Source organism: Podospora anserina, chromosome 2 (genome assembly GCF_000226545.1).
Source record: "Podospora anserina S mat+ genomic DNA chromosome 2, supercontig 2".
Taxonomy (NCBI): domain Eukaryota; kingdom Fungi; phylum Ascomycota; class Sordariomycetes; order Sordariales; family Podosporaceae; genus Podospora; species Podospora anserina.
In genome coordinates, this window is record NW_001914858.1 from 1,805,030 (window position 1) to 1,825,134 (window position 20,105).

The 20,105-nt window shown below is 51.8% G+C and overlaps 7 protein-coding genes across 7 annotated transcripts; 3 read left to right on the forward strand and 4 right to left on the reverse strand.

Annotated features, from left to right (window-relative positions):
* Positions 1-940: 940 nt before the first annotated feature.
* Positions 941-4,018, reverse strand: PODANS_2_4830 (uncharacterized protein; the record flags this gene model as incomplete). The annotated part of the gene is made up of 1 exon (XM_001911207.1): positions 941-4,018. The coding sequence occupies one exon, from the start codon at positions 4,016-4,018 to the stop codon at positions 941-943; it is 3,078 nt and encodes a 1,025-aa protein (XP_001911242.1).
* Positions 4,019-4,846: 828 nt separating this feature from the next.
* PODANS_2_4840 (uncharacterized protein) lies at positions 4,847-5,581 on the forward strand (the record flags this gene model as incomplete). The annotated part of the gene is made up of 1 exon (XM_001911208.1): positions 4,847-5,581. The coding sequence occupies one exon, from the start codon at positions 4,847-4,849 to the stop codon at positions 5,579-5,581; it is 735 nt and encodes a 244-aa protein (XP_001911243.1).
* Positions 5,582-6,768: 1,187 nt separating this feature from the next.
* PODANS_2_4850 (uncharacterized protein) lies at positions 6,769-7,354 on the reverse strand (the record flags this gene model as incomplete). Its single annotated transcript, XM_001911209.1, has 3 exons — positions 6,769-6,977; positions 7,027-7,221; positions 7,273-7,354. 3 exons carry the CDS (start codon positions 7,352-7,354, stop codon positions 6,769-6,771), a joined length of 486 nt encoding a protein of 161 aa, XP_001911244.1.
* An 821-nt stretch (positions 7,355-8,175) lies between these two features.
* On the reverse strand, positions 8,176-8,694 carry PODANS_2_4855 (uncharacterized protein; the record flags this gene model as incomplete). The annotated part of the gene is made up of 1 exon (XM_001911210.1): positions 8,176-8,694. One exon carries the CDS (start codon positions 8,692-8,694, stop codon positions 8,176-8,178), a length of 519 nt encoding a protein of 172 aa, XP_001911245.1.
* Positions 8,695-9,473: 779 nt separating this feature from the next.
* Positions 9,474-10,550, forward strand: PODANS_2_4856 (uncharacterized protein; the record flags this gene model as incomplete). The annotated part of the gene is made up of 3 exons (XM_001911211.1): positions 9,474-9,666; positions 9,829-9,966; positions 10,180-10,550. The coding sequence occupies 3 exons, from the start codon at positions 9,474-9,476 to the stop codon at positions 10,548-10,550; spliced, it is 702 nt and encodes a 233-aa protein (XP_001911246.1).
* A 1,070-nt stretch (positions 10,551-11,620) lies between these two features.
* Positions 11,621-12,398, reverse strand: PODANS_2_4860 (uncharacterized protein; the record flags this gene model as incomplete). Its single annotated transcript, XM_001911212.1, has 2 exons — positions 11,621-11,707; positions 11,775-12,398. The coding sequence occupies 2 exons, from the start codon at positions 12,396-12,398 to the stop codon at positions 11,621-11,623; spliced, it is 711 nt and encodes a 236-aa protein (XP_001911247.1).
* A 2,424-nt stretch (positions 12,399-14,822) lies between these two features.
* On the forward strand, positions 14,823-18,720 carry PODANS_2_4870 (uncharacterized protein; the record flags this gene model as incomplete). Its single annotated transcript, XM_001911213.1, has 8 exons — positions 14,823-15,506; positions 15,581-16,505; positions 16,564-16,580; positions 16,644-16,911; positions 16,971-17,675; positions 17,829-17,940; positions 18,031-18,125; positions 18,212-18,720. 8 exons carry the CDS (start codon positions 14,823-14,825, stop codon positions 18,718-18,720), a joined length of 3,315 nt encoding a protein of 1,104 aa, XP_001911248.1.
* Between the last annotated feature and the right edge of the window lie 1,385 nt (positions 18,721-20,105).

The following is a 20,105-nucleotide window of genomic DNA, read 5'->3' on the forward strand; positions in this document are numbered from 1 at the left end:
GCTCACTGTGGGGTAGCTGGGAAACATGAACTGACGACTGGCTGCTTGGGAACAACGCAGCAGCTCAGCTCAGCTCCAGCAAATTCTCCGAGGGTTGCTTTGTAAGTCTTGACAAAAGCTCTCAGAGCTCCTTCATAACGGCTGTGTCATTCACTGACCGAGATTTGCTGGCTCATGAAACTTGCCGTGTTTGGTTATTGATACCAATGAACGACAGCCAAGCCACCCAGGCCGTGTCGCCCAGAGAATCTTCTCGATGGTGGGGACAACAGTTCGATCGATGCGTTAGCTGACATTTGCTGTCAAACATGTCGTGATTGGGGATGGAGCTTGGCGGTGTTGTAAAATAGGGAAGACATCTGCTGGAGCCGTGAACACTGGCTACAGCCACCCTGCCGGTGACTTGGGTGCCGGGCATATTGCCGCCTATGAGAGGTGATGAGTACCCTGTGTGATATCTCCTGTAATTTATGTAGGTATATGAGGCTGTGGGTTTGTACCGTAGCTATGTGTTTGGGTAGTATCGTCGATGTTGGGTGCAGGAGTCAAAGGAAGTGACAGGCGGCGGGTCTGGGAGGTTGGTTGAGCAGATTGCCTCGGTAGTAGGACAGATTCAAGCCGCTCAGGTGACGGCGCAGTGAGAACCTTGATAGCCAAGTCAAAAGAGAAGGCACGACAGAAGGAAGGCACGGTAAGAGGAAACCACGGCAGACGGAAGGCATGACAGACCGGTACTAGTTGAGGTCTCACCAGATGAGTATTCCATTCCCACTCAGCAAGGCTTGCAGTCGCCCAAACATATCCAATGTCTCTATCTCTAGTCTCCGATCCCAAGCTCGATATAAACAACCTTCGAAAAGCACGCCATGCTCACAAAACACAATACAACAACCCACAAACGTCTTCAAACGCCCAATGCCATGATAACACCATCAACTAATCACTCCTCCCTCCGCCTCAAAAACAGCCCTATAAGCGCCCGTTGCTTCTCCTCCAGCGCCTTCCGATCCTTGTCCTTCTCCAACACCGACCCCCGACAAACCAACCCCCCAAACACTTCCGCAAACTTCCTCTCCTTAGCCCTGCGCCTGTTGAGAGCCACAACCGCCTGAATTCCCGGCCCCGTCGACCTCCTGAAGCTGAGAGACTTCCGGCCCAATGCGACTAGGCCCGGGCGAGATGCGGCATCGCTATTCTTGATGGCCTCCAGATCAGCCTTGGTCAGAGGTGCCAGCTCGGCAGCTATCCTTGCGAGTGTCGTCGTCAAGAATACAAAGCAGATATTGTGGTTGGGAGTGGTGGCTAGAATATCGAGGATCGCAGTCTTGTCGTCTTCCGCCGAGGGGGCATCGACTGCTGTAGCCACTGACTGTGCCAAGGAAGGCAGAGCTGCTTGCTCGATGCGGTTCCACAATGGCGTCGTGATAACCCCGTCGACCAGGCCTTCGAGGAAGAATAGGAAGGCTTCACTGACTGCCTCCAGGCGTTGAATAGACGGTACTTCGGGAGGGAACACGGAAAGAATTCGCTCGTCTCGATCGAGGGCATCGATGACACTGATGACTTGGGCAGTGCGCGTCTCTTTGTCGGTTCCCTGCCAGGTGGCTTCCTCCAAAGGCCAGCCCGGAGCGGTGGGAACTTCACAGTCGTCCAACATCTGGGCGTCGGCGATGGCTCGCTCGGTAAGTGTCTCCGTAGCTTCCGTAAGCTCGAACAACTCCTTTGGCGCAGCATGGTGCGCTGGTAAATCGTACGGAATCGCGCCAAATTTCCCATTCTTCTTGGCTAGAGCATTGCAGAACTCCCTGATGCCACCGGTCCTAACCCGGATGAGTTCCTCAACAGAGCGTCCAATACATGATGGTGCCCAATCGGCATGAACTGGAATGAAGTGATCCCTGCCGTCCATAACACGCAGCACCAGAACCTCATCCAGGGTCGCCTCGCCTTCGTTGAGCATTCTAGCTTGACGGACGGTATCGATGACGGCCTCTAGATGTGCATTCACCGTCTCGCCAGGCTCCAATGTAACCCTTTTCCCAAGATCAACTGGCTCTGAGCCATCGTCACTCTCTTCGGGGCGAATGAAGGACGTTGTTAGCCATTCAAAATTCCCAGCAAGGTCTGGGCCCTCCGTTGAAGGCTTCTCCACGAAGGCAAAGGTAGCTGGTACACTACCGGTATTGGCCAAGGTAAGAGACGATGTCATCTTCTCCAAGAACCTTACTCGTCCGAAATCGATGGCCAGCTCGGGCCTGTCGGAGACATTAGACTGGCTGCGCGGGCGAGAACCCTGATAGTCAACGACAATCGTGACTACTGGCCGTCCCTCGTTCTCTGCTCGGTCAAGCTCGCGCGCAACCTCAGCATGGACCTTGGCTTTGAGATCCGGGACTACAGCGTCGCAATCTAGTGTGAAGATGGAGCTTATAGGCTTGTGGTCTGATGAAGTGATTCGCTGATGGGAGGTGTACAGGTCAAGACGCAGTTGCTCACCAGTTTCGCCATTCTGTTCCTCGTCATCGTCGTTCTCGTCGTAAGCATCGTATGGCGATACCGAAGAGCTGGGCTGGTCGTCACCGTCGTTATCGGGATCGTAAGAAAATAGGACCTGGTCATCATCCGCGGCATTCTCCATGCCCTGGGCCTTCATCTCTTCGTCCCTCTTCCTTGCTTCATCTTCCTCGCGCATCTTCTTTTCAAAAGCTTCCCTATCCTCCCGCGTACGAAACAGGATGCGGTCGCACCAACTTGGAGGGCGTTGCTTTTCGCTAGAGTCGAACAGGGCGACAGTGCCGACGTCATACTTATAGGATGGTAGGAACCTGATCGGACCCTCCCGCCAGCCTTCATGGAACACTTTGCGGTCCTTCATCAGCCGTCTAAGCTGGTCGTGGGGCAGTAAGGAGGTGATTGTTGTTTGAAGCGAAGCAGGGTCTTCGCTTGGGTCTAATGGGAACTCGTCAGGATCGGGAAGGTCGAAAGAATCGTCGTCGGCATTGTTTTCGCCAGACTCCTTCGAGTCCTGTCCGATGGTTTCCTTCCCGGCTGTGTTGGTCTGGTCCTCATCTTTCGCATCCTCGCTACTGTCAGACAAGTGCTGCACAACTACTCCTTCGCCTTCCAACGAGTCCTCGCGACGTAGGTTCTTCTTGGAAACATCATATTCTCCCTGGGTATGTAGCATCAGCAGGCGGCGAATATCGTCACCGGGTAGATGGTCCAACCGAGAGTTGAGGTCTCCGAACCAAAATGCAAAATCCTCATCTCCAATCTTCCCCTTCTCGGCCTCGGTGATGCCACCAACAGCAATTGGTTCGAAGCGCGCATATTGAAGGACCTGTTGTACCTGCCAGATTCGTCGCTCGATGTAAGAGTTTTCAACTCCGCTGGCAAGATGACAGTTGACAAACAACAAGTTGGTGGCCTCGCCGAGAACAATGCGTGCGCACACTGCTCCTTTGTTGCCGAGGTATCCAAGCGCTCCAGTCGCAACACTAGTAGTGCTAACATTGCTAACAATGGGAGCAACCTCGGGGGAAGCGTAGACCAAGAGTAGCATGGCCGCAAGCTGTTCCGTGGCGATGAGCTGGTACCCATCTGGTAAGGCAGCCCCCAAAGCAGCTTTCCACTTGTCCGCGGGGGTACTGTCTGGCGCATAGATCCATGTCATGTACTGAGAGGGCGCTGTAAGCTCGTTGATCTCCTGAAGTCCGAGGACATAAAGATCAATCTTTTCATGTCCGTCGCCATTCTTGGAGCTCTTGTTCGTCTCCGTTTGTGTAGCATCCAGCCCCTCTCCGTCCACAAACCACCTGGCAAGATCCTTATCCGTGCCTGGGCATGCTGCCACGTTCCATGTTCCGATCTTGATTCGTACCCGCCGGCGACGTGTGTATTCTGACCGACGAGCGTATACTGCTCTCGACAAGGAGTGTGGGTTGGTGGAAGTGAGATCGACGGGTTCGGATGTCGTGGAATCAGCACGGGCAGCTGGCTCGGCATCCGAGGGCTCCATCGAGGAGGCCAGGTGATTGTCTCGATGGGAAACCGTCTGTCAGTTCAGGCGTAGAAAACCACGTAGGTACGTGGATCAATCGACCTCTCTGTTGCTAAATCGCAGGTCGAGGTACAGGCGCGGTTGGGCTGGCTCACGCATGGAGATTAAGTTTCGAGGGTCTTTAATGACATTCAAGGGTCGAATGCGGGGTGGTTGTATATATGGGCGACACGGAAGCTCACAGGACAAGCTAGCCCAGCAACGAAACACAAATTTCTATGGGCGCATAGTATGGGCTTCGGAGAAAATATGTCTCAAAGTTGTGTATAGGCGGAAAGTCGTCAAGGTACTCTAGGTAGGCAAGTAGATAGATAACATGGAACAAAAGACAACACCGGGATCAAAGGCCAGCTCCAGGCAGTTCAGGGACAAGTTGCTGGTTGGTGGGGCAGTGACGCATTCAAGATGGTTGCATGGCCAAAAACCCCAACCCTGGAGAGACACTGCCGCGCCAAGAGCCCCACAGCGGGGATACAAGCTTCAGCTTCGGGCGACCAGCAACACTCCAGATACAACGAGCCCATCATCACCAACCGGACGCACTGGTCCTTCTTGCGGCCAACACCCTGTCCGGCTTGATTACTGGTCACGCCTACCATATTATACTATAAAGAGCATCTTCTCTTGCTCTTTCTCGTGTAACTCAGATAACCCCAGTGTTCGCGACTGTCCTTCGTCCGATCTTGACACCCGTCGTCCGATCCTGTACGTTCCCGAGCCCCGCGGTGGCACCTGCATTACGCTCTTTCGAACGTGTACGAGTTTTTGTGTTTGCAGTCTTCCGATATGAGCAAGGCTACACCCCGAAAGGCGCGTCACCGCCAGCACCCAAGCAACAGTGGTCCCCGACAGCAAGTCCATGCCTCCGACTACGAATCCGACACAGCATACTACATGGAGAATCGCAACATGGCTCCCCAAGCCCCGTCTAAGACACGGTCCGATATGGAGGTCAACCTGACAGTCCTCCGCCGATATGACCCTACAATCAAGTCGGTGCTCGCCATCGCTGCCAACGCTGTCATCTACACCATTGGACAGGCCTCTGCTGGGTGGGAGAAACACGGAGTCGAAGGAACACTGTTCGTTTGCGAGCAAGAACCCCGTGCCGATTCTAGTGGCCAACATCTGCCACAATACTGCATCTTCATCCTCAACCGCCGGGGCATGAACAACTTTGTCGTCGACCTCGCAAGGATTAGCAACTGTGAGGTCGTGGAGGAGCTCATTGTCTTTCAGCTGGAGGATGGCTATACGATCGATAGCAACGAGACGGAAGAAGGCGCCCAAAAGGCTATTGGCATCTGGATGCACGAGGACGAGACTCGACCACGGAGCGCGAACTTTACCACCATCATGGGCGCCTGGCAGGAGGCTCGCACCGCCGGCTCGGCTTATTTGCCCACCGACGATGAAGGCCAGGGCGCTCCGGTCGCGGTGGCCGAGACACCAGCGCCACAGAATGTTGGGTTGGTTCCTGGGCAACAGATCAATATCAACGACCTGTTTGGGAATAAGTGAAGGGTATGGATAGGCATTCTGCCTAAGCTGGGTCTGGGGCATTAGAAGCGTGGGGACTTTAGATGCTGCTACAGCGATCTGGCATGGATTATGGAAACACATGCATGGTTAGGCGTTCAGGTCATACGGTATACAGGACGGTAGCGACTATCAATACGGATATCATATTGGGCACGGTGCGTTTACCGTGTCATGTGGCCTTTTGACACTGTGCTTTGCTTCACTGACTTGGCCTTCCACACTTCTTGGCCGTTCATGCTTTCTTTCCCCAAACATCTACAGCGCCACAAAAGCTATTCATTTCCAGCAAGACAATTCTTGATTCTTCACATGATGCAGAATAAGTCTGATGATAAACACGACGACAACTCCGACCTCCTCGAACCTTACGTCGAAACAGAGTTGGTCAATGCCGATTTATTTGGAGAGTGGCTTCAACAAGAACTCGGCGATGGTAAAGATCACCAGGGCATCATCTCAAAGGTAGCAGCGGCGCTCGGTGTATTTAAGAATACACTACAGTCGCTTTCTCTCGAGAGTACCCTGCCAAATCCCAGGTTATGGAACATGCAAGTCGATGCAGTCAATGGTAACGATTTGAAGGTCATCGTTACTATACCAGGGTCGGAGGAGGAGAAGATCGAAGTTGTTGCCAAGGATCAAGACGAATTGCAGTTTCTCAAAGGCGTAGGTAAAACTTTGCCTGTTCATGCAACGCCGTCTAACACTCTACATTAGGACAAATGTCTCGGATACATGTCCAAAGTGGTTAGTTCATCTGGCTCGAAGAAACAATGGCGAAGCTGGTGATATTGACAACTACAGTGGCATGGTCTTGCTCAATCGCTCGATAGACTGACCATCTACGCACAAAGATGCAAGGAACTGAAGACCCAAGAAGCGGAATTGATGTACAGTTTTCCAACGGCACGATGTTTTGAACCTTCAAGCTCATATCAAACAGGCATCCTGCAGAAGCTACAGTGCAGAAGCACATCAATCTGCTCCAGGAGTACAACGACATGAAAGACATTGGACAGCAAGTCATCGGCCTTATCGCAGAAAACAAGGGAGTTCAAATCGGGAAGCTCTACGAGAATGGGGACTACGGGGTCACGGCGGACGACTGAAGCAGCAACAATGGCCAATCTCTCTTGACTCCCCACCCCCAATCTTCGACTTCTATCTTATGTACAAGCCACAAATGCGTTGCCACTGGCCCCGGTATGAGTGATCAACTTGTCGAACGCTCCGTTGCTGTCGAAAATAACTCTGTCCGGGCCGGGAGATCCACCGGTGTACACGGCGTACGTCTTCATGATGGGATACTCATACCATGGTGCAGGGGTGGGGAAGTTGAAGCCCTCGTAGTTGTTGTACCGGTGGGGATAGCTGTCTGTTGACTGGTTAGTACTGTCTGTTACGACTTGACCAGCACAACTGACTGATGTTTTGGCCAGCAAGGCGGAGAGTGTGTCCCTTGTTGCGGGCAGCAGTGATGTGGGACGTCTGGTAGCAAACAGTGCCGCAAGTGTAGGCACAGGCTCTCTCTTCAAGCACAGGGGCAGCCTCTACCTCGGTCGAGACCGGTGCAGCAGACACGGCGACCACCGAGAGAATGGTAACGAGGGCGGAGAGGAACTGAAATGATTAGTCTCAACAGGAAGGACGCTGGGTGTCCAGTGACTTACCTGAACCATTTTGACCGATGAAAACTATGTACAAATGCAAGCTCGGGCTCGTGGGATACAGAATCAATAAATCAACAATCATGTATGAGGACCCAGCCCATCTTTATATCTGTCCTACTCGCAACTTCAACAACTCGTACCACCACCAAACAACGGCAACCCAACCACATCTGGAAGGTTGTACACCTTCCTTTCCAACCACCGCCGATCTCCCTATTGCATCTCCTGCACCCCATTCGATAGCCTCAGCTCATTTTCGTGGGGAGTATCCCCTTCAAACCGCGCTTACCTCGTCCCATCCGTCAACCGCCCACAGCTTGTAATCCTCCCCACATTCCAAAACACTCAAAGTTCCCACCCCTTGGTCAACCCTCTTGTCGATGTTTCGAAAATATCCAATACCACGCGCAAAAGACCCCCATCATGATTGGCCCACTCCAACATTCAGTCTCATACAACATGCAAGTAAGTCCTTAGCGCCGGCAGATCTGCAGCAACATCACGCCCAACCAGCGAATCATCTTGGCAAACCAGCTCAGGTGGGTTGCAAACCCCTGACGACGGCTACATAGAGCTAGAGACGCCATTTGTACTGATGAGGAAGTTGGCCGATGTAGTCTTATCAAGGTTATCTTGAGATGTTATCAGCCCCTTGATAATCCCACGTGGGAGACATGATTTGGTTTTTCGGACTTCGCCGGCTTCAGATATTCGAGTGATCACTATTGAACACACACATAGACACACAGAATCATGAGGTATTTCCACACAAAAAATTAGTAAGAGAATCTCATTGCCAATTCCTTTGTCTCCATTGAAGCCCGCAAGGGCCCGGGAACAATTTCTACTCCTTACTACGGACTCACCTTACTCACCTATAATCAACCCCCCACTTTACTCACCTCAAAACCTAAAAACAATCGTATCCGTCGGCGTCAACGCCAAATCCTCCGGCTCCGGCACCCCCTCCACAATCAAACACCTCTTCGCCTCGGGCAGCACAACCTCCCCCTCAGCCACCGCAGTCTTTGACAAATCCAACTCAGTGTACTCCAAGCTCAACTCGGTCGGCTCGGCAATCCAATACTCGTTGGCAATATACTCCGCCTCCTGAATGGAACTAATCGCGTCCTCGCGAATGTTCTCGATAAAGTCCTCGTCCACCTCGTCCATCGTGCTGCTCGGGGTAGAAGGGCCGCCGAGAAAGACAGGCATCGAGTCGAGCACCCCGTTGGGGCCGTGGGCTTCGACGCAGAGGGGGCACATGGGGGAGTAGACGTCGCACCTCATGTCCTCGATCCAGTCGGGGACGGTGGGGAGGCCGCAGTTTGTTTCGCAGGGGAGGAGGACGGGGTTGGACCAGGCGCAAAAGGGGTGGGATTCGACGTGGCAGCCGGTTTGGGATTGGTAGGTTTGGCACATTTTGGTGGGGGGTTAGTGGGTTGGAAAGGGGGGTGGTTAAGAGTTACCTGATGGTTGTTGAGGAGTTATGTGGTGAAATGAGTAGGTAAGTTGTTGATTTTCTTGCTGCTAATGAGTGATGGTAGTCAAGTTCGGGGCTCATAGGGGATCTTATATGCTTTTCGGGATGGGCCTCTTGTTGGCGACATTGTGCTATTTTAGATGCCGGCTTGCTTTGTTGTGACCCGCTGGTGGTCTTTCACAAGAAAGGTTTGGTTCAGGGACAGTCGGGAGAGAATGGTTTTGTGCTGTTTGGTGAAAGACATTGCCGTGACAAAGGTCAAAGAGTTGGGATGCATAAAAATAAAACAGACAGGTAGGTTGAAATCATTCAATACCGTGTATGACGAAAGTAAATATCGCTGTTCAATGTGTCTGTCTGCTGTCCCTCATGCAACGAGGGTTCTTGTGGGGAGTTACTTGACCTGAAAGCCTGGACTTTGCATTTTAAGAGTTTCAGGAAAAGAGCACCTCTTTCTCAGACGTTTATCCATTGTGCCTGCAGTCTTGACTTGAATTGACGTCACAATATCCGGTAGCTTTGCGGAAGTTAAGCCAAGAGGCGCACACTTTAACCTTCTTCGAAGAAGCCACAGAAAAAGAAAATGGCACGTAAAAACTTTTTAAAGGGTTGGCCATTGGTTCTCATCGCTCATCATCGAATCACTCTCCCGACATAGATTCATAGCATAGCAATACCGTATGCTACTCTACCCGTGTCGCAGTCTGCCAATTCAACCATGTCAGATTCTTGTGGCGATGACCCCTTGCCCAAGCCCCCGATGGAGTTGGAAGTCAAATGCCGCAAAGCCCTTGAAAGATACGCAGCAATCACAAAGATGGATGGCACGAGACACTTCCCTTCAGACATTCACCGACAATCTGCCAACATCAGGACGTTCAACACTCATGTCAGAGATCGTCGAACACGCGGTGAATCATGCTAAATTGAGACAATTGAGAAATTTCTTGTTGGATGCCATTCTCAAACCAGGTACCGCAGCTCCCCCTATTCTTCATCCCCATCTCGCAAATACTGACAATGTGCATAAAAAGTACGAAACCGGTACCACAAAGCTCGCCTGACCATGACAGCCGCACTGGCCCCTGATTTTGACCAGGATATTGACAAGCATATCGCCACAATGGCCGAAAGGTCACGCCCCAAAAAAGGGCGTCAATATCTCAGACAACAATACCTTCTTAGAGATGACCGCCGCTGTATCATGACTGGTTAGTATGAGAGACGCTACCTTGCCTCCCTATCTCCGCAAGACTAAGCAACTAAGTTCCGTAGCACTATTTCACTGTATTCACATCCTCTCTTCTACAATTTTCAACTGTGGCGACAACAAATCCACCAGAGTTAGTCCACCTCAAGGTCCACCCACCTCAATATTAACCCAACTGACACGAGCCTACTGATCCAGGCTCGTCAAAGTACAGCTACGTGGTGGGCCCTCCGTCGGTACTTCGACCTTTCCGACCGCAACTTCCACCCAGATATCCTCCACGGGCCCGAAAATACCATATCCCTCACGATTGAGTTCGTCAAGGAGTACCGCCAGTTCCGGATAGCTTTGGAACCAGGAGAAGGCAATGGAAATATCTACACCTGCCGTATCATGGATCCAGAGACCCGGAGCATGTCTGTAGATCATTTTGCTCCCCAAGATCAGCCCATCACCTTGACGCATCATGACAACATTCCAATGCCCAGTAGGGACCTTCTTAGAATACATCATACCTTGGGTAAAATCTTTCATGTGAGCAAAACCACCGCTGAATCTATGACCAGAGTGCTGACTTGTGTGTAGGCTGAGCCACGTTTGAACTGGAACGTGATGATTGAAGAAGCAGGTTGTTGATGGGATATATTCAGCATGTATGATCTTAGTATCTATGTAACAGCTTCCTTGCGGGATCTATATGGCTTGATATTGATGGAGATGGATAGCTATTCAAGAAGGCGGACGCCGAGAGTAGTGAAATATACATTACGCCTACCCAATAAAAGCCAAAGGAAGGTGTGCAGAAAGAAGGCTATACTCTGTAAGCCATTAGCCAACGGCATACACTGTTTAAACCAGCATCACCTATAACCATAACCCTAACCCGTCACCCCGTGCCCCCCTACTCCCTCTCCTTCACCCATTCCCTCATGCACCTCTTTCTCTCCTGAAGACGGGACCCAATTTTACACTCAACCTTTCTCACACACAACCCTCTACTCACTACCCATCCTTTCCTCCCCGCATCCTCTCACACCATTCACAACCACCAACTGGACCTTTCCCCTCAGAAAAGGAACCTCCCCCTCCGCAACCCCATCCAAATGCAACCCCAAAAAGTTCTCCCCTCCACCACCACTAACCCTTCCCCTACCCAAGAAAAAGCCAAGATGATCATCACCCCCTACCATACCAAGCCCGCCCAAAATCCCACCAATAACACCCAAGCAAAACACAAGCATTCTTGGTACCGGCAGTTACCTTCCCCCCCTTTAGCGCCCCTATGAACAAGCTCAAAGCAACCAAGCTAACGGCTTCCAAAGCCGATCGGTTAGACATGGGTGGCACCCTCTTGGCAACGACGACAAGAGAAAATGTCACTGCGACGGAGAAGTGTTTTTAAGTTGAGCAAAAACGCCCATGTATCAAAATTGTCATGTCCCGACTCTCGTCCCAAAGAAGAGGCCAGAAATTGAATATCTACAAGAAGTTTGAAAAGAATGCCATCAGAGTTATCACCGAGGTGAAAAACTCCCATGGATGCTAATGCACCGTTCCCACTCCCATCCACTCTATCAATGCTATTCGCTTTCCTCTACTACCACCTCGCCAAAAAAAACCAACCCTTGTTCCACCGCCGCTCAAGAAGGAACTTCTTAGCAGGTGAAGACCGAGGGGCCGGGGATCTGGTAGTTGGTGACAGGGGGCCAGTAGATGCTGATCTTGACACCGGGGTGGGAGCCCTACATATACGAGTTAGTAACCAATTGGCTGGGAACAAAGTGATGATATATCAAGGCAAAAACTTACAGAGTAAGCACCGGGGAAGGCAACGGTGGAGGGGGTCTTGCTGCCGGTACCGCCGACAATGTTGAGCTGAGCACACTCCATGTAGAACTGAGCACCGGGGTAGTTGCCGGCACCGTGGAGAGCAAGCATCTCAGCACGGAGGAGGTACTGGCCGGGGGCGATGCAGGAGGGGATCTTGATGCTGTGGCGGCCCTGGCCGTTGATGACCTTCTCGGTGCCCCAGACGCCGTTGTTGTAGCCGTCCTCCTGGATCTTGAACCAACCGCCGCCGACACCAGAGTCGGTGGTGGCGTCGTTGACCTTCTTGAGGTAGGCCATGGTGGGGCCCTTGTGGGAGATGTCCATGATGTCGTTGGGGGCAGAGCCGGTGGTGGAGAGCATGTAGCGCCAGATGGCGGTCACGTTCTGACCAGCCTGGACGGTGATGACCTTGGAGGTGGGGGTGGTCGGGTTGGGAGCACCGTTGCAGGCGATCGAGGCAGAGTCGACATTCTCAATGGGGCCGTTGTAGCTGGGCACACGGACACCACCACCAACACCGTGGTTGACACCGTTCACCTCGAGGGAGGAGAAGATGGTGTGGGCGCTCGCGGCGGAGGCAAGGAGGATAGGGGCGAACTTCATGGTGACGGTGGATGGAGTTTGAGGGAGTGGTCCAGGTAAACTTGCTCGAATGTGCTCGTCGATGGATGGCTCTCTAGAAAGGATTCTGGATGGGATGGTGACGGGTATATATACCTGTGCCACCTGCCGTGACAACACCAAGTCCCGCCATCATGCTTTCAAGATTGTGCATCTTTCGGTTGCAAAGACTTGACGGCCTCGGGTTCCGCAGTTGGCAGCAGTAGCCGCGCGGAATCTGGGGGGCATGACAGCAGGCTTGGTGGCTTGGAGGCCAAGGAGTGCCACGCCGGCGTCAATCCGGTCACGATCCCGATCTGGGTGCAACATCTCGGCGCCTAGTCCGACTCGGTGCAGTGAGGTTGTCATCCGTGAGGGCCGCCGGTGGACGGGCGGAACATGATGGTCCGGAGACCAATATAGAATGTTCGGCAGCCTTGCCGACAATCCCCCAGACGGGCCTAGCCAAGCCTCTAGACCTTGATCTGTCTTGCCCCTGCAATCTTTTCCCCTTCAGGGTTTTCTTCTCTGATGGACGTCAGTTGTCCCGCTGACAAGCTTTTCCCGGTTTCAGGAATCGTGTTCCCCACAAATCCGATGATCTCATCCAACTGCAGTCTTCGTGTGTCCTCCTCCGCAGACTCTTGATGGAGAAAGCGCCCCCGCGGGGAGCGGCAGAGAAAGGCACCTTGTGCATCATGCACCCCGGCCTTCAGCGGCCTCCTTTCCCGGGACTCTGTCATCATGTTTCCACAAAACCAGGAAGCGATTCGACAAAAGTTTTTGTCGCTTCCGTTGCAGCCCAGCTTCTGTGGTATTTTGAGCATGTGGGCATGTCTCTTGAAGGATATTCGGGGAACCGCCCGTTGACCGCTACGCGTCGAGGAGGCTGTGTGATGTGGTTGGCATCTTGATGTTGAGGAATCTGGTGTGCAAGCGCCTGCCAGTCTTGGACATGTGTGTTGAGTTGAGCACATTGTGTTTTTGTCTCGTTGTTGGCTGAGCTTCTTGGTGCTGCAGGTTTTGATCACTCGAATATCGGGCCGCGTACGCCGAGCAGGAAACAGCAGCGCCAACCTGGCCTACTAATCATGGCGGATTCCAGATGATTCTTCCGAGTGACTTGGCGATGGAGGTCTTTTATTCTTCGAGGCAGCCGTTGCGCTGACGTTGTCTTGATCACTAGTTCGTCATCTATCGTCGGGCAAAGGGAACCTTGGAACCCAACGCGGGCTTTGGTGTCGGCAGCTATACCATGGTGATAGGAACGAGGATATGGGGGGTCAATGGGATACTAGCTGGATGTCTCTTATTTCTCTGTTGTCAGCCTCGAACAGCTCGCAAACTATGTTTACGTGCTGCGGTTTCTGGAATAGCTGCCGCAGGCAGACGTCGACGATACCACCGACAGTAGCACCCTGAGGAAGGTGGGTGTTATCCGGCAGATGATTCTTGTTGCGCGTTTCTTGCCATCGCCTTGGCAGGTGAACATGGTCGGGCTTCGTCGAGACTTACCACAAGTGGTGCAAGACCTCCAGCAGTGAATTTTGGGTTGAGAGATAACTGAATCCTCATCTCGAGAAGAAATCGCTCGTTCTGTTGACTACACACCTCGCTACTTAGGCATCCCGGCCATCATTTATTGTCGGCTATTTACAGCCAAAAAATAGTATGCCCGGGGCGAGTGCTTTTCAACAGCTAGGGCAGAGGGTCGATACTAGCTAGTTACTGTTTTTAATGAGCTATACAAGTTGGAAAAATTGGATCTTCGTGCAGGTCTTCGGTTCTGGAGGCACTGGAATCCCAAACAAATGACACGAAGAATGCTTGACGAGATCTACAATGAAAAGGGAAATGAAAAGTTTCCAGTCTGATAGTCTTGATGGGAGACGGGAGTGTGGCCCAGAAGAGTATGGCTGGCGAAAGCGGAAAGTACGAGAGGCATGGGATAACACTGCCGCCTTCGGGGCACTTTCTTGCCCTCGCAAGAGATATCGGGGAGGGACAAACTCTGAGTATCGGATCAATGTTTCCCCAATGTCCGATAATTCGCAGATCTTTCCAGGAACACGGAGATGTTGTCGCTCTCGTAGTACGTACAATCAAGGTCCAATTCCTTCTCGTTTATTGCCGTGGACAATCGACCTTCCTATTGGACTGCGCCATACTAAATCATTGGCATTCCGGCTAAGTAACTCCCGATAGCCAATTACCTTGTCAAACGCCCCTCATTTGCTCATTTACCCTGCTGTATCGAGGTGGGTAAGGAGCGGTTACAACGGGGGATATGCAGGGAGAATCCCTTACTACTACTACCCGGAATTCGAGGACCTTGATCAACGAGGAGCTTCTAGAGGCACGCTTGATCTGAACAAACATCTCCAGTCCTCATCATGATGACCATGTTGTTGCTTGAGGCTAACCGCAATGTTAAGTGACCTGTCTCCACGGGCGGAGTCACTCGTCCCAGCGAATGTCGACAAGCTATTTGATCTGCTTAATACCAACGGCGAGGCGTCCTCGGGATCAACATGGAGTCGCGCACCAAGGTCCCTTTCTGCCACTCAACAGGGGAGTCGGAACTTGCTTGATGGTGTTCTCTCGCCGGCTGCCACAACTCAAAGACCTTTTGTCCAACAACATTCAATATGGCAGGAACCGCTTTTTGAGTCGGGGTGTAGAGGCTCACTGCATGGTCAACAATGCGCAGGGCAATGCTCCGACCCCAAGATATTGTTCAGTTCCCTCAGCATTCTAGGAAACTGCCTTGCCTTTGCAACCGCGGGCTTACTGGCAGATGACGGCATTGTTATTCGAGAAGCCCCACTGGAGGACACCCCGACATCACTACAAATAGCTGGTGTCCCCGAAAACATCAATGCAACTCAGATACTCGATGATATTGTACGATGCGCTGTGTCGTCCTGCGAAGGCGAAGGTAGAATATCCGGCATGGCCACCTGCACGACACAGCTTATCGAACTAAGGGGACACCTGGGTGGTCCGCATAACGCCGCTAGCCTTGAGCAATTCCAGGTCCTTCATGACGGCCTAGGCCAATATTGTGGCAAGCTTGATATGGAGTTTGAGCCTGACATTGCAGGGCCGGGGGTAAGTTGGCATTTTCCTCTGGAAAACTGGCGATTCTTTTGGATTCAGAAACTGACCGCCTAACCCTTCTCCAGGTCCTGCTGTCACAAATGATACAGGCATCAGTCTCAGTCACCTCGTTTGTTTTCATCACGATAATCAGCTCTTGGGCCCGGTTCGTTCTTTTGGTCCACAAGCGAGGCGACTGGAAGAAAGCGGAGCGTCGTCACAGAAAACTCACAACATCCAGAGTCCACGGTGCGTTGGTTTCGGCTGCCGTGGAATTCCAGGAAGCCCAAGCCTTCTTCACCATGGCCATTCAGATCGCGACCATTGCCACGTTTGAGCCGAGCTTTACCTGCGGCTTGTCTTGCAGCCAGCAAGAATCGATCCAATCCCTGAGCGACACCATCATGAATGGGCAGTTGATTCGTGCTCTGGCGGTCAACAGCATGTTGCCTGTGCTTCTGACACAGTCAGTACTACACCGTGCCGGAATGAGCTGGTGGTATACCTTGACGCTTTGCATCATTGTCTGCATCTTTTCAGAGGTCATCAGGTGGCAAACTGTCACTCAAGTCCCTTTCCACATCCTGTTAGGCCGGCTAAAAGATCTAGTACCAGTGGATGAGTGTGGTGGTAACCCTTCTCTGACAGCGTATTGCCTGACGCCTTTATACAATCTTCAACTTGTGGAAATGCCCATGCTGATTGTAGGATATACAACCGCCCTGGTACTCCTTCTTGCGCAGAGCGCACATCGGACATGGCCGATTATTTCACCTATTGTCGAGAGGCATAGACCTGGTCAGTTGCTGGCTTACTTGGGAAAGCATTTCTTTCGAGTGTCTTGGTACGGATTGCAGATGACGCTTGCCATCGCCACGGCCTTACATTTCGTCACTCTTTGGACCATCAGCCGCGGTTTGAATGCGTCACCGAAAGACTGGACATATGGCCAGGTGGTGTCGGCAATGCTCTGGGCTCCGATATTGGGAAAGTACCTATACTACAATATTTGTAAGTGGTATTGAACAGACTCTGGGTTGCTTCTTTTTCGCTTACGTTTCTGTCTTAGTTGGAGTGAAGAGGGGAGTCGAGGCACGGCTTGCGCGAGAGTACACGGTGATTCGACTTGAGCCTCACTGAAATGCTCAGTTATCCTTGCGGTATGCCTACAGCGCCAGGGCTTTGATCGAATCACCACCCCGGTATCAGGCTGCCTTAGCCACAGCATCACCCCCAATAACTATCGACTTGGCACATCCGCACCTTCACGGAATTGCATTTAAATTCACGGTACAAAAGCTCCAGGTATTCTGTTTTCCAGCACCATTTGCCCCTCGATCCACTACCACTTTCCGGCAAACAGGATGTCAATCAATTCACCTCAGGGCAGCACCTCCATGCTCCACACCCTGGTGGTGTGGTTAGCCAGCTACACCGCCTGCGTATTGAAGAAGCTGAAAAAATCCTTTGATTCAGACCTGTCACACCTACCGCCACTTGTTTACGGCCCTTTACCTAGCGCAGCATCCATCAGAATCCTCGATATGATCAAGCCAGCTGCAGGAGACAAAAACATCATCAGACTGTCAACTCGAATCATCAACCTAGACTCGGACTTAGCCTCGCTGCCGGAATATGTGGCTCTGTCTTATACGTGGGGAAACCCAATCACGATTCGAGAGTCGGTGCCAGATTCAATGAATTTCAGAAACCCCTTTTTCTGTTCCATCAAGGGGCCGAATAATGAACGATTTGGATGGCTAGACCCGGCAAAATGGATTTATTTCTGGCAAAATAGCCGGTACATGATAGCTGAAGAGAAGGTCGATTGGAACGGTGACAAATTAAGGTGGATTGAGTTGGATGGCTGCGGCGTGCAGGTCAAGGAGAATATGTTTCACTTCTTGGAGACAGTTCAACGGGTACGAAAAGACTCTGCAGGGCCTCACGGTTGGGGCGGGCTTCAGCTAGACTCAGGTTTCGACAATGTGGGCTATCCGCTTTGGATCGATGCTATATGCATCAACCAGGACGACCCAGACGAGCGAGGTTCTCAGGTATCACTGATGTCCAGGGTCTATCAATCTGCCAAACACGTTTTGGCATGGACCGGGAAGAGTGACAGACTGTCGGAATGGGCAGCCCAAAGGTTCAGTCGACTAATGGATTGGGAGGCACACCGTGCGCAACGGATGAGGGAGAAGATTGAAAAGGGAGAAGAGCGCTCCTGGAGCGATATCAACATTGACACAACGCTTTCGTCGATTGAGTGAATGTCTATACGCCATTGGTTTGGCTTATTCGCTTTTTTTCACCGTATTTGGTTTCGTCGAGCATGGATCGCGCAGGAGGCGACTTTCGCAAAACGTACCTTCGTCTTAACCTCCACTAACCTGTTCCCTATGATGATGGTCCTGTTGGCGCTGGAGGTGATTGACAGGTATGGGTAGGAAGATGAGTTATGCAAGTTAGGACGAGGCCTGCTTACTGGTCGGTCCGTATCAAACACTGAGGCTTTCGTTGCAATGCATACGAGATATCTCGAGGATGAACAAGGGGTCACTTTGGATCATGCAGAGCGATTGGCAGTTGAGCCACGAGATGCTTTCATTTTCCTTCGGGGATTCCGATGTATTCGCGAAAGATCGAACCTGGACCTGGCGGGCACAGGTACCATAGTAGTGACAGGACGGAGTGAGAGAGGCTGGGACATCGAGATTTTACCACGGGTGCATTTGGATATCACTCGGGTACAATTATCAGTGCCCCGGCTGACTCAGTTCCCTTGAGCCCTTTCCACGAGCGGCTAAGTCTACTTCCTGTCATATCGGTCTTTCGGAACCTCAATGCCTCTGACCCTCGGGACAAGGTATTTGCATTTTTGAACATTGCAGAGGAAAAGGGGCTTGTTGCGCCAAACTACCGCCAAAGTGCCCAGGCCGTTTTTCGGGCGACAGCAGAGGCCATAATTAAGGACACCAACAGTCTCTCTGTACTATCACACATTGAAGATCCGTCAAACCGAAAGATCGAGGACCTTCCCGATTGGGTCCCTGACTTCAGCGCGAGGCTAGAAACGGAAACGTTTGACAATGGGTCCGACCCTTGCAGATATTGCGCCTCATATATCAACTTCAAATTAACGGAAGCAAGCGAGATCGTCTTCCATCCTGAGGGGGGTTTGTCCGTCGTGGGCCATTGCATTGACACAGTGAAGGCAGCTTGATGAGCTCCCAGCGTCCGAGATTCGGGACTGGCCGATGACGTTGGAAAATCTGAAGACAGGAAGAAGAAGAGAGGAGAGTTACGGTGTACGGACACAAGAGGGTGATGAGCAGGAGAAGGACCAAGGGTCATCAGATTGCTCAGGTTATGCAGAGAAGAGCAGCGAAGAGCTGGAAGGGCCTCCAGAAACTGAATCCATGTCCAACCTTGGGCATAATCTGGAGATCTTGGAAGAAGACATAAACGACCAGAAGGACCACTTCTTCGGAGGATCTTCGAGCGTGCTGCCAGCTCGACACTTGCCGGCTGCAACCAAGATTTTGAGCTTTTTGGAGGAGCAGGGCCCTCTGCAGGATACAGAGGTTCAAAACGATTGGGCTTCTACCAAGTACACGCGGAATGCAAGCCGCTGTTTTTCCAAGGTTCAAAAGGCGCAAATTCGAAAATACGAAGCTCTGATGAAGGAGGCTACCCGCGGCCGAAAATTCTTCCTTCCTGACGGGGAGAGATTCGGGTTAGGCCCAAAATCGACAAGGGAGCCAGACGGGGAACTTTATGATCAGATTTGGGTGATTGAGGGAGCCAGTGTTCCATTCATTCTCAGGGAGACTGACACTTCGGGTTGTTACAAGATTATCAGCGAGGCGTATGTGCAAGGGTTCATGTATAGAGAGTTGATTGGTAGCTTGGTTGGGCCACCGAGGAGGATCTCTTTGGTGTGATGTGGTGAGCTGGTGGCGGCCGCGTTGTTGGGTACTGAACCAGGCTGAGCTTCCTGCCTTACACAACGTTCAGCTACCTTACCTACCCTGACCTGATTTTGATGTTTATTTGCAAATTCTGCATTTCTGTCCTCAGCTCTCCCTAACTAGGTATGATGGTATTTGGGTAGAGCAAGTACACACCAGAGTCAAAGAGAGTATCCTGCGTGCGTTGTTGCTGGGTAAACCAATCTCCTTGACCGCTTAATGATGATAATGAAGCAGACTGTTCTCTTTATTCCATCGTCGTCAAACATATAACCATATTGCACATCTCCGCCCTCATCAAAAGCTTCCTGGGCTTTTGCTTTGCGCGTTAGGGGAAAGGAATGATCGCCCGATCAATCACTAAAACCCTCCCAGTCTTCCTCCGGTTGCTCCTCCCTAAGCTGCACTCTCTCTCTGTGACGTATCACAAGCTCTCCTCGCCTGCCGGTCCGCGACTCGTCCCACTCTAGCTGCGGCAGCATTTGATCAATCACTAAGGTAGGTAGGTAGTCTAGAAATCTCACCACCGGGCCATGAGGCTCAGGATACGCCGGGAAAATTTGGTCGAAATCCCAATCCATATCCACATCCTCACTCTCGCTCGGCTCCCAGTCCATCCCCTCACTCTCACTCTCCT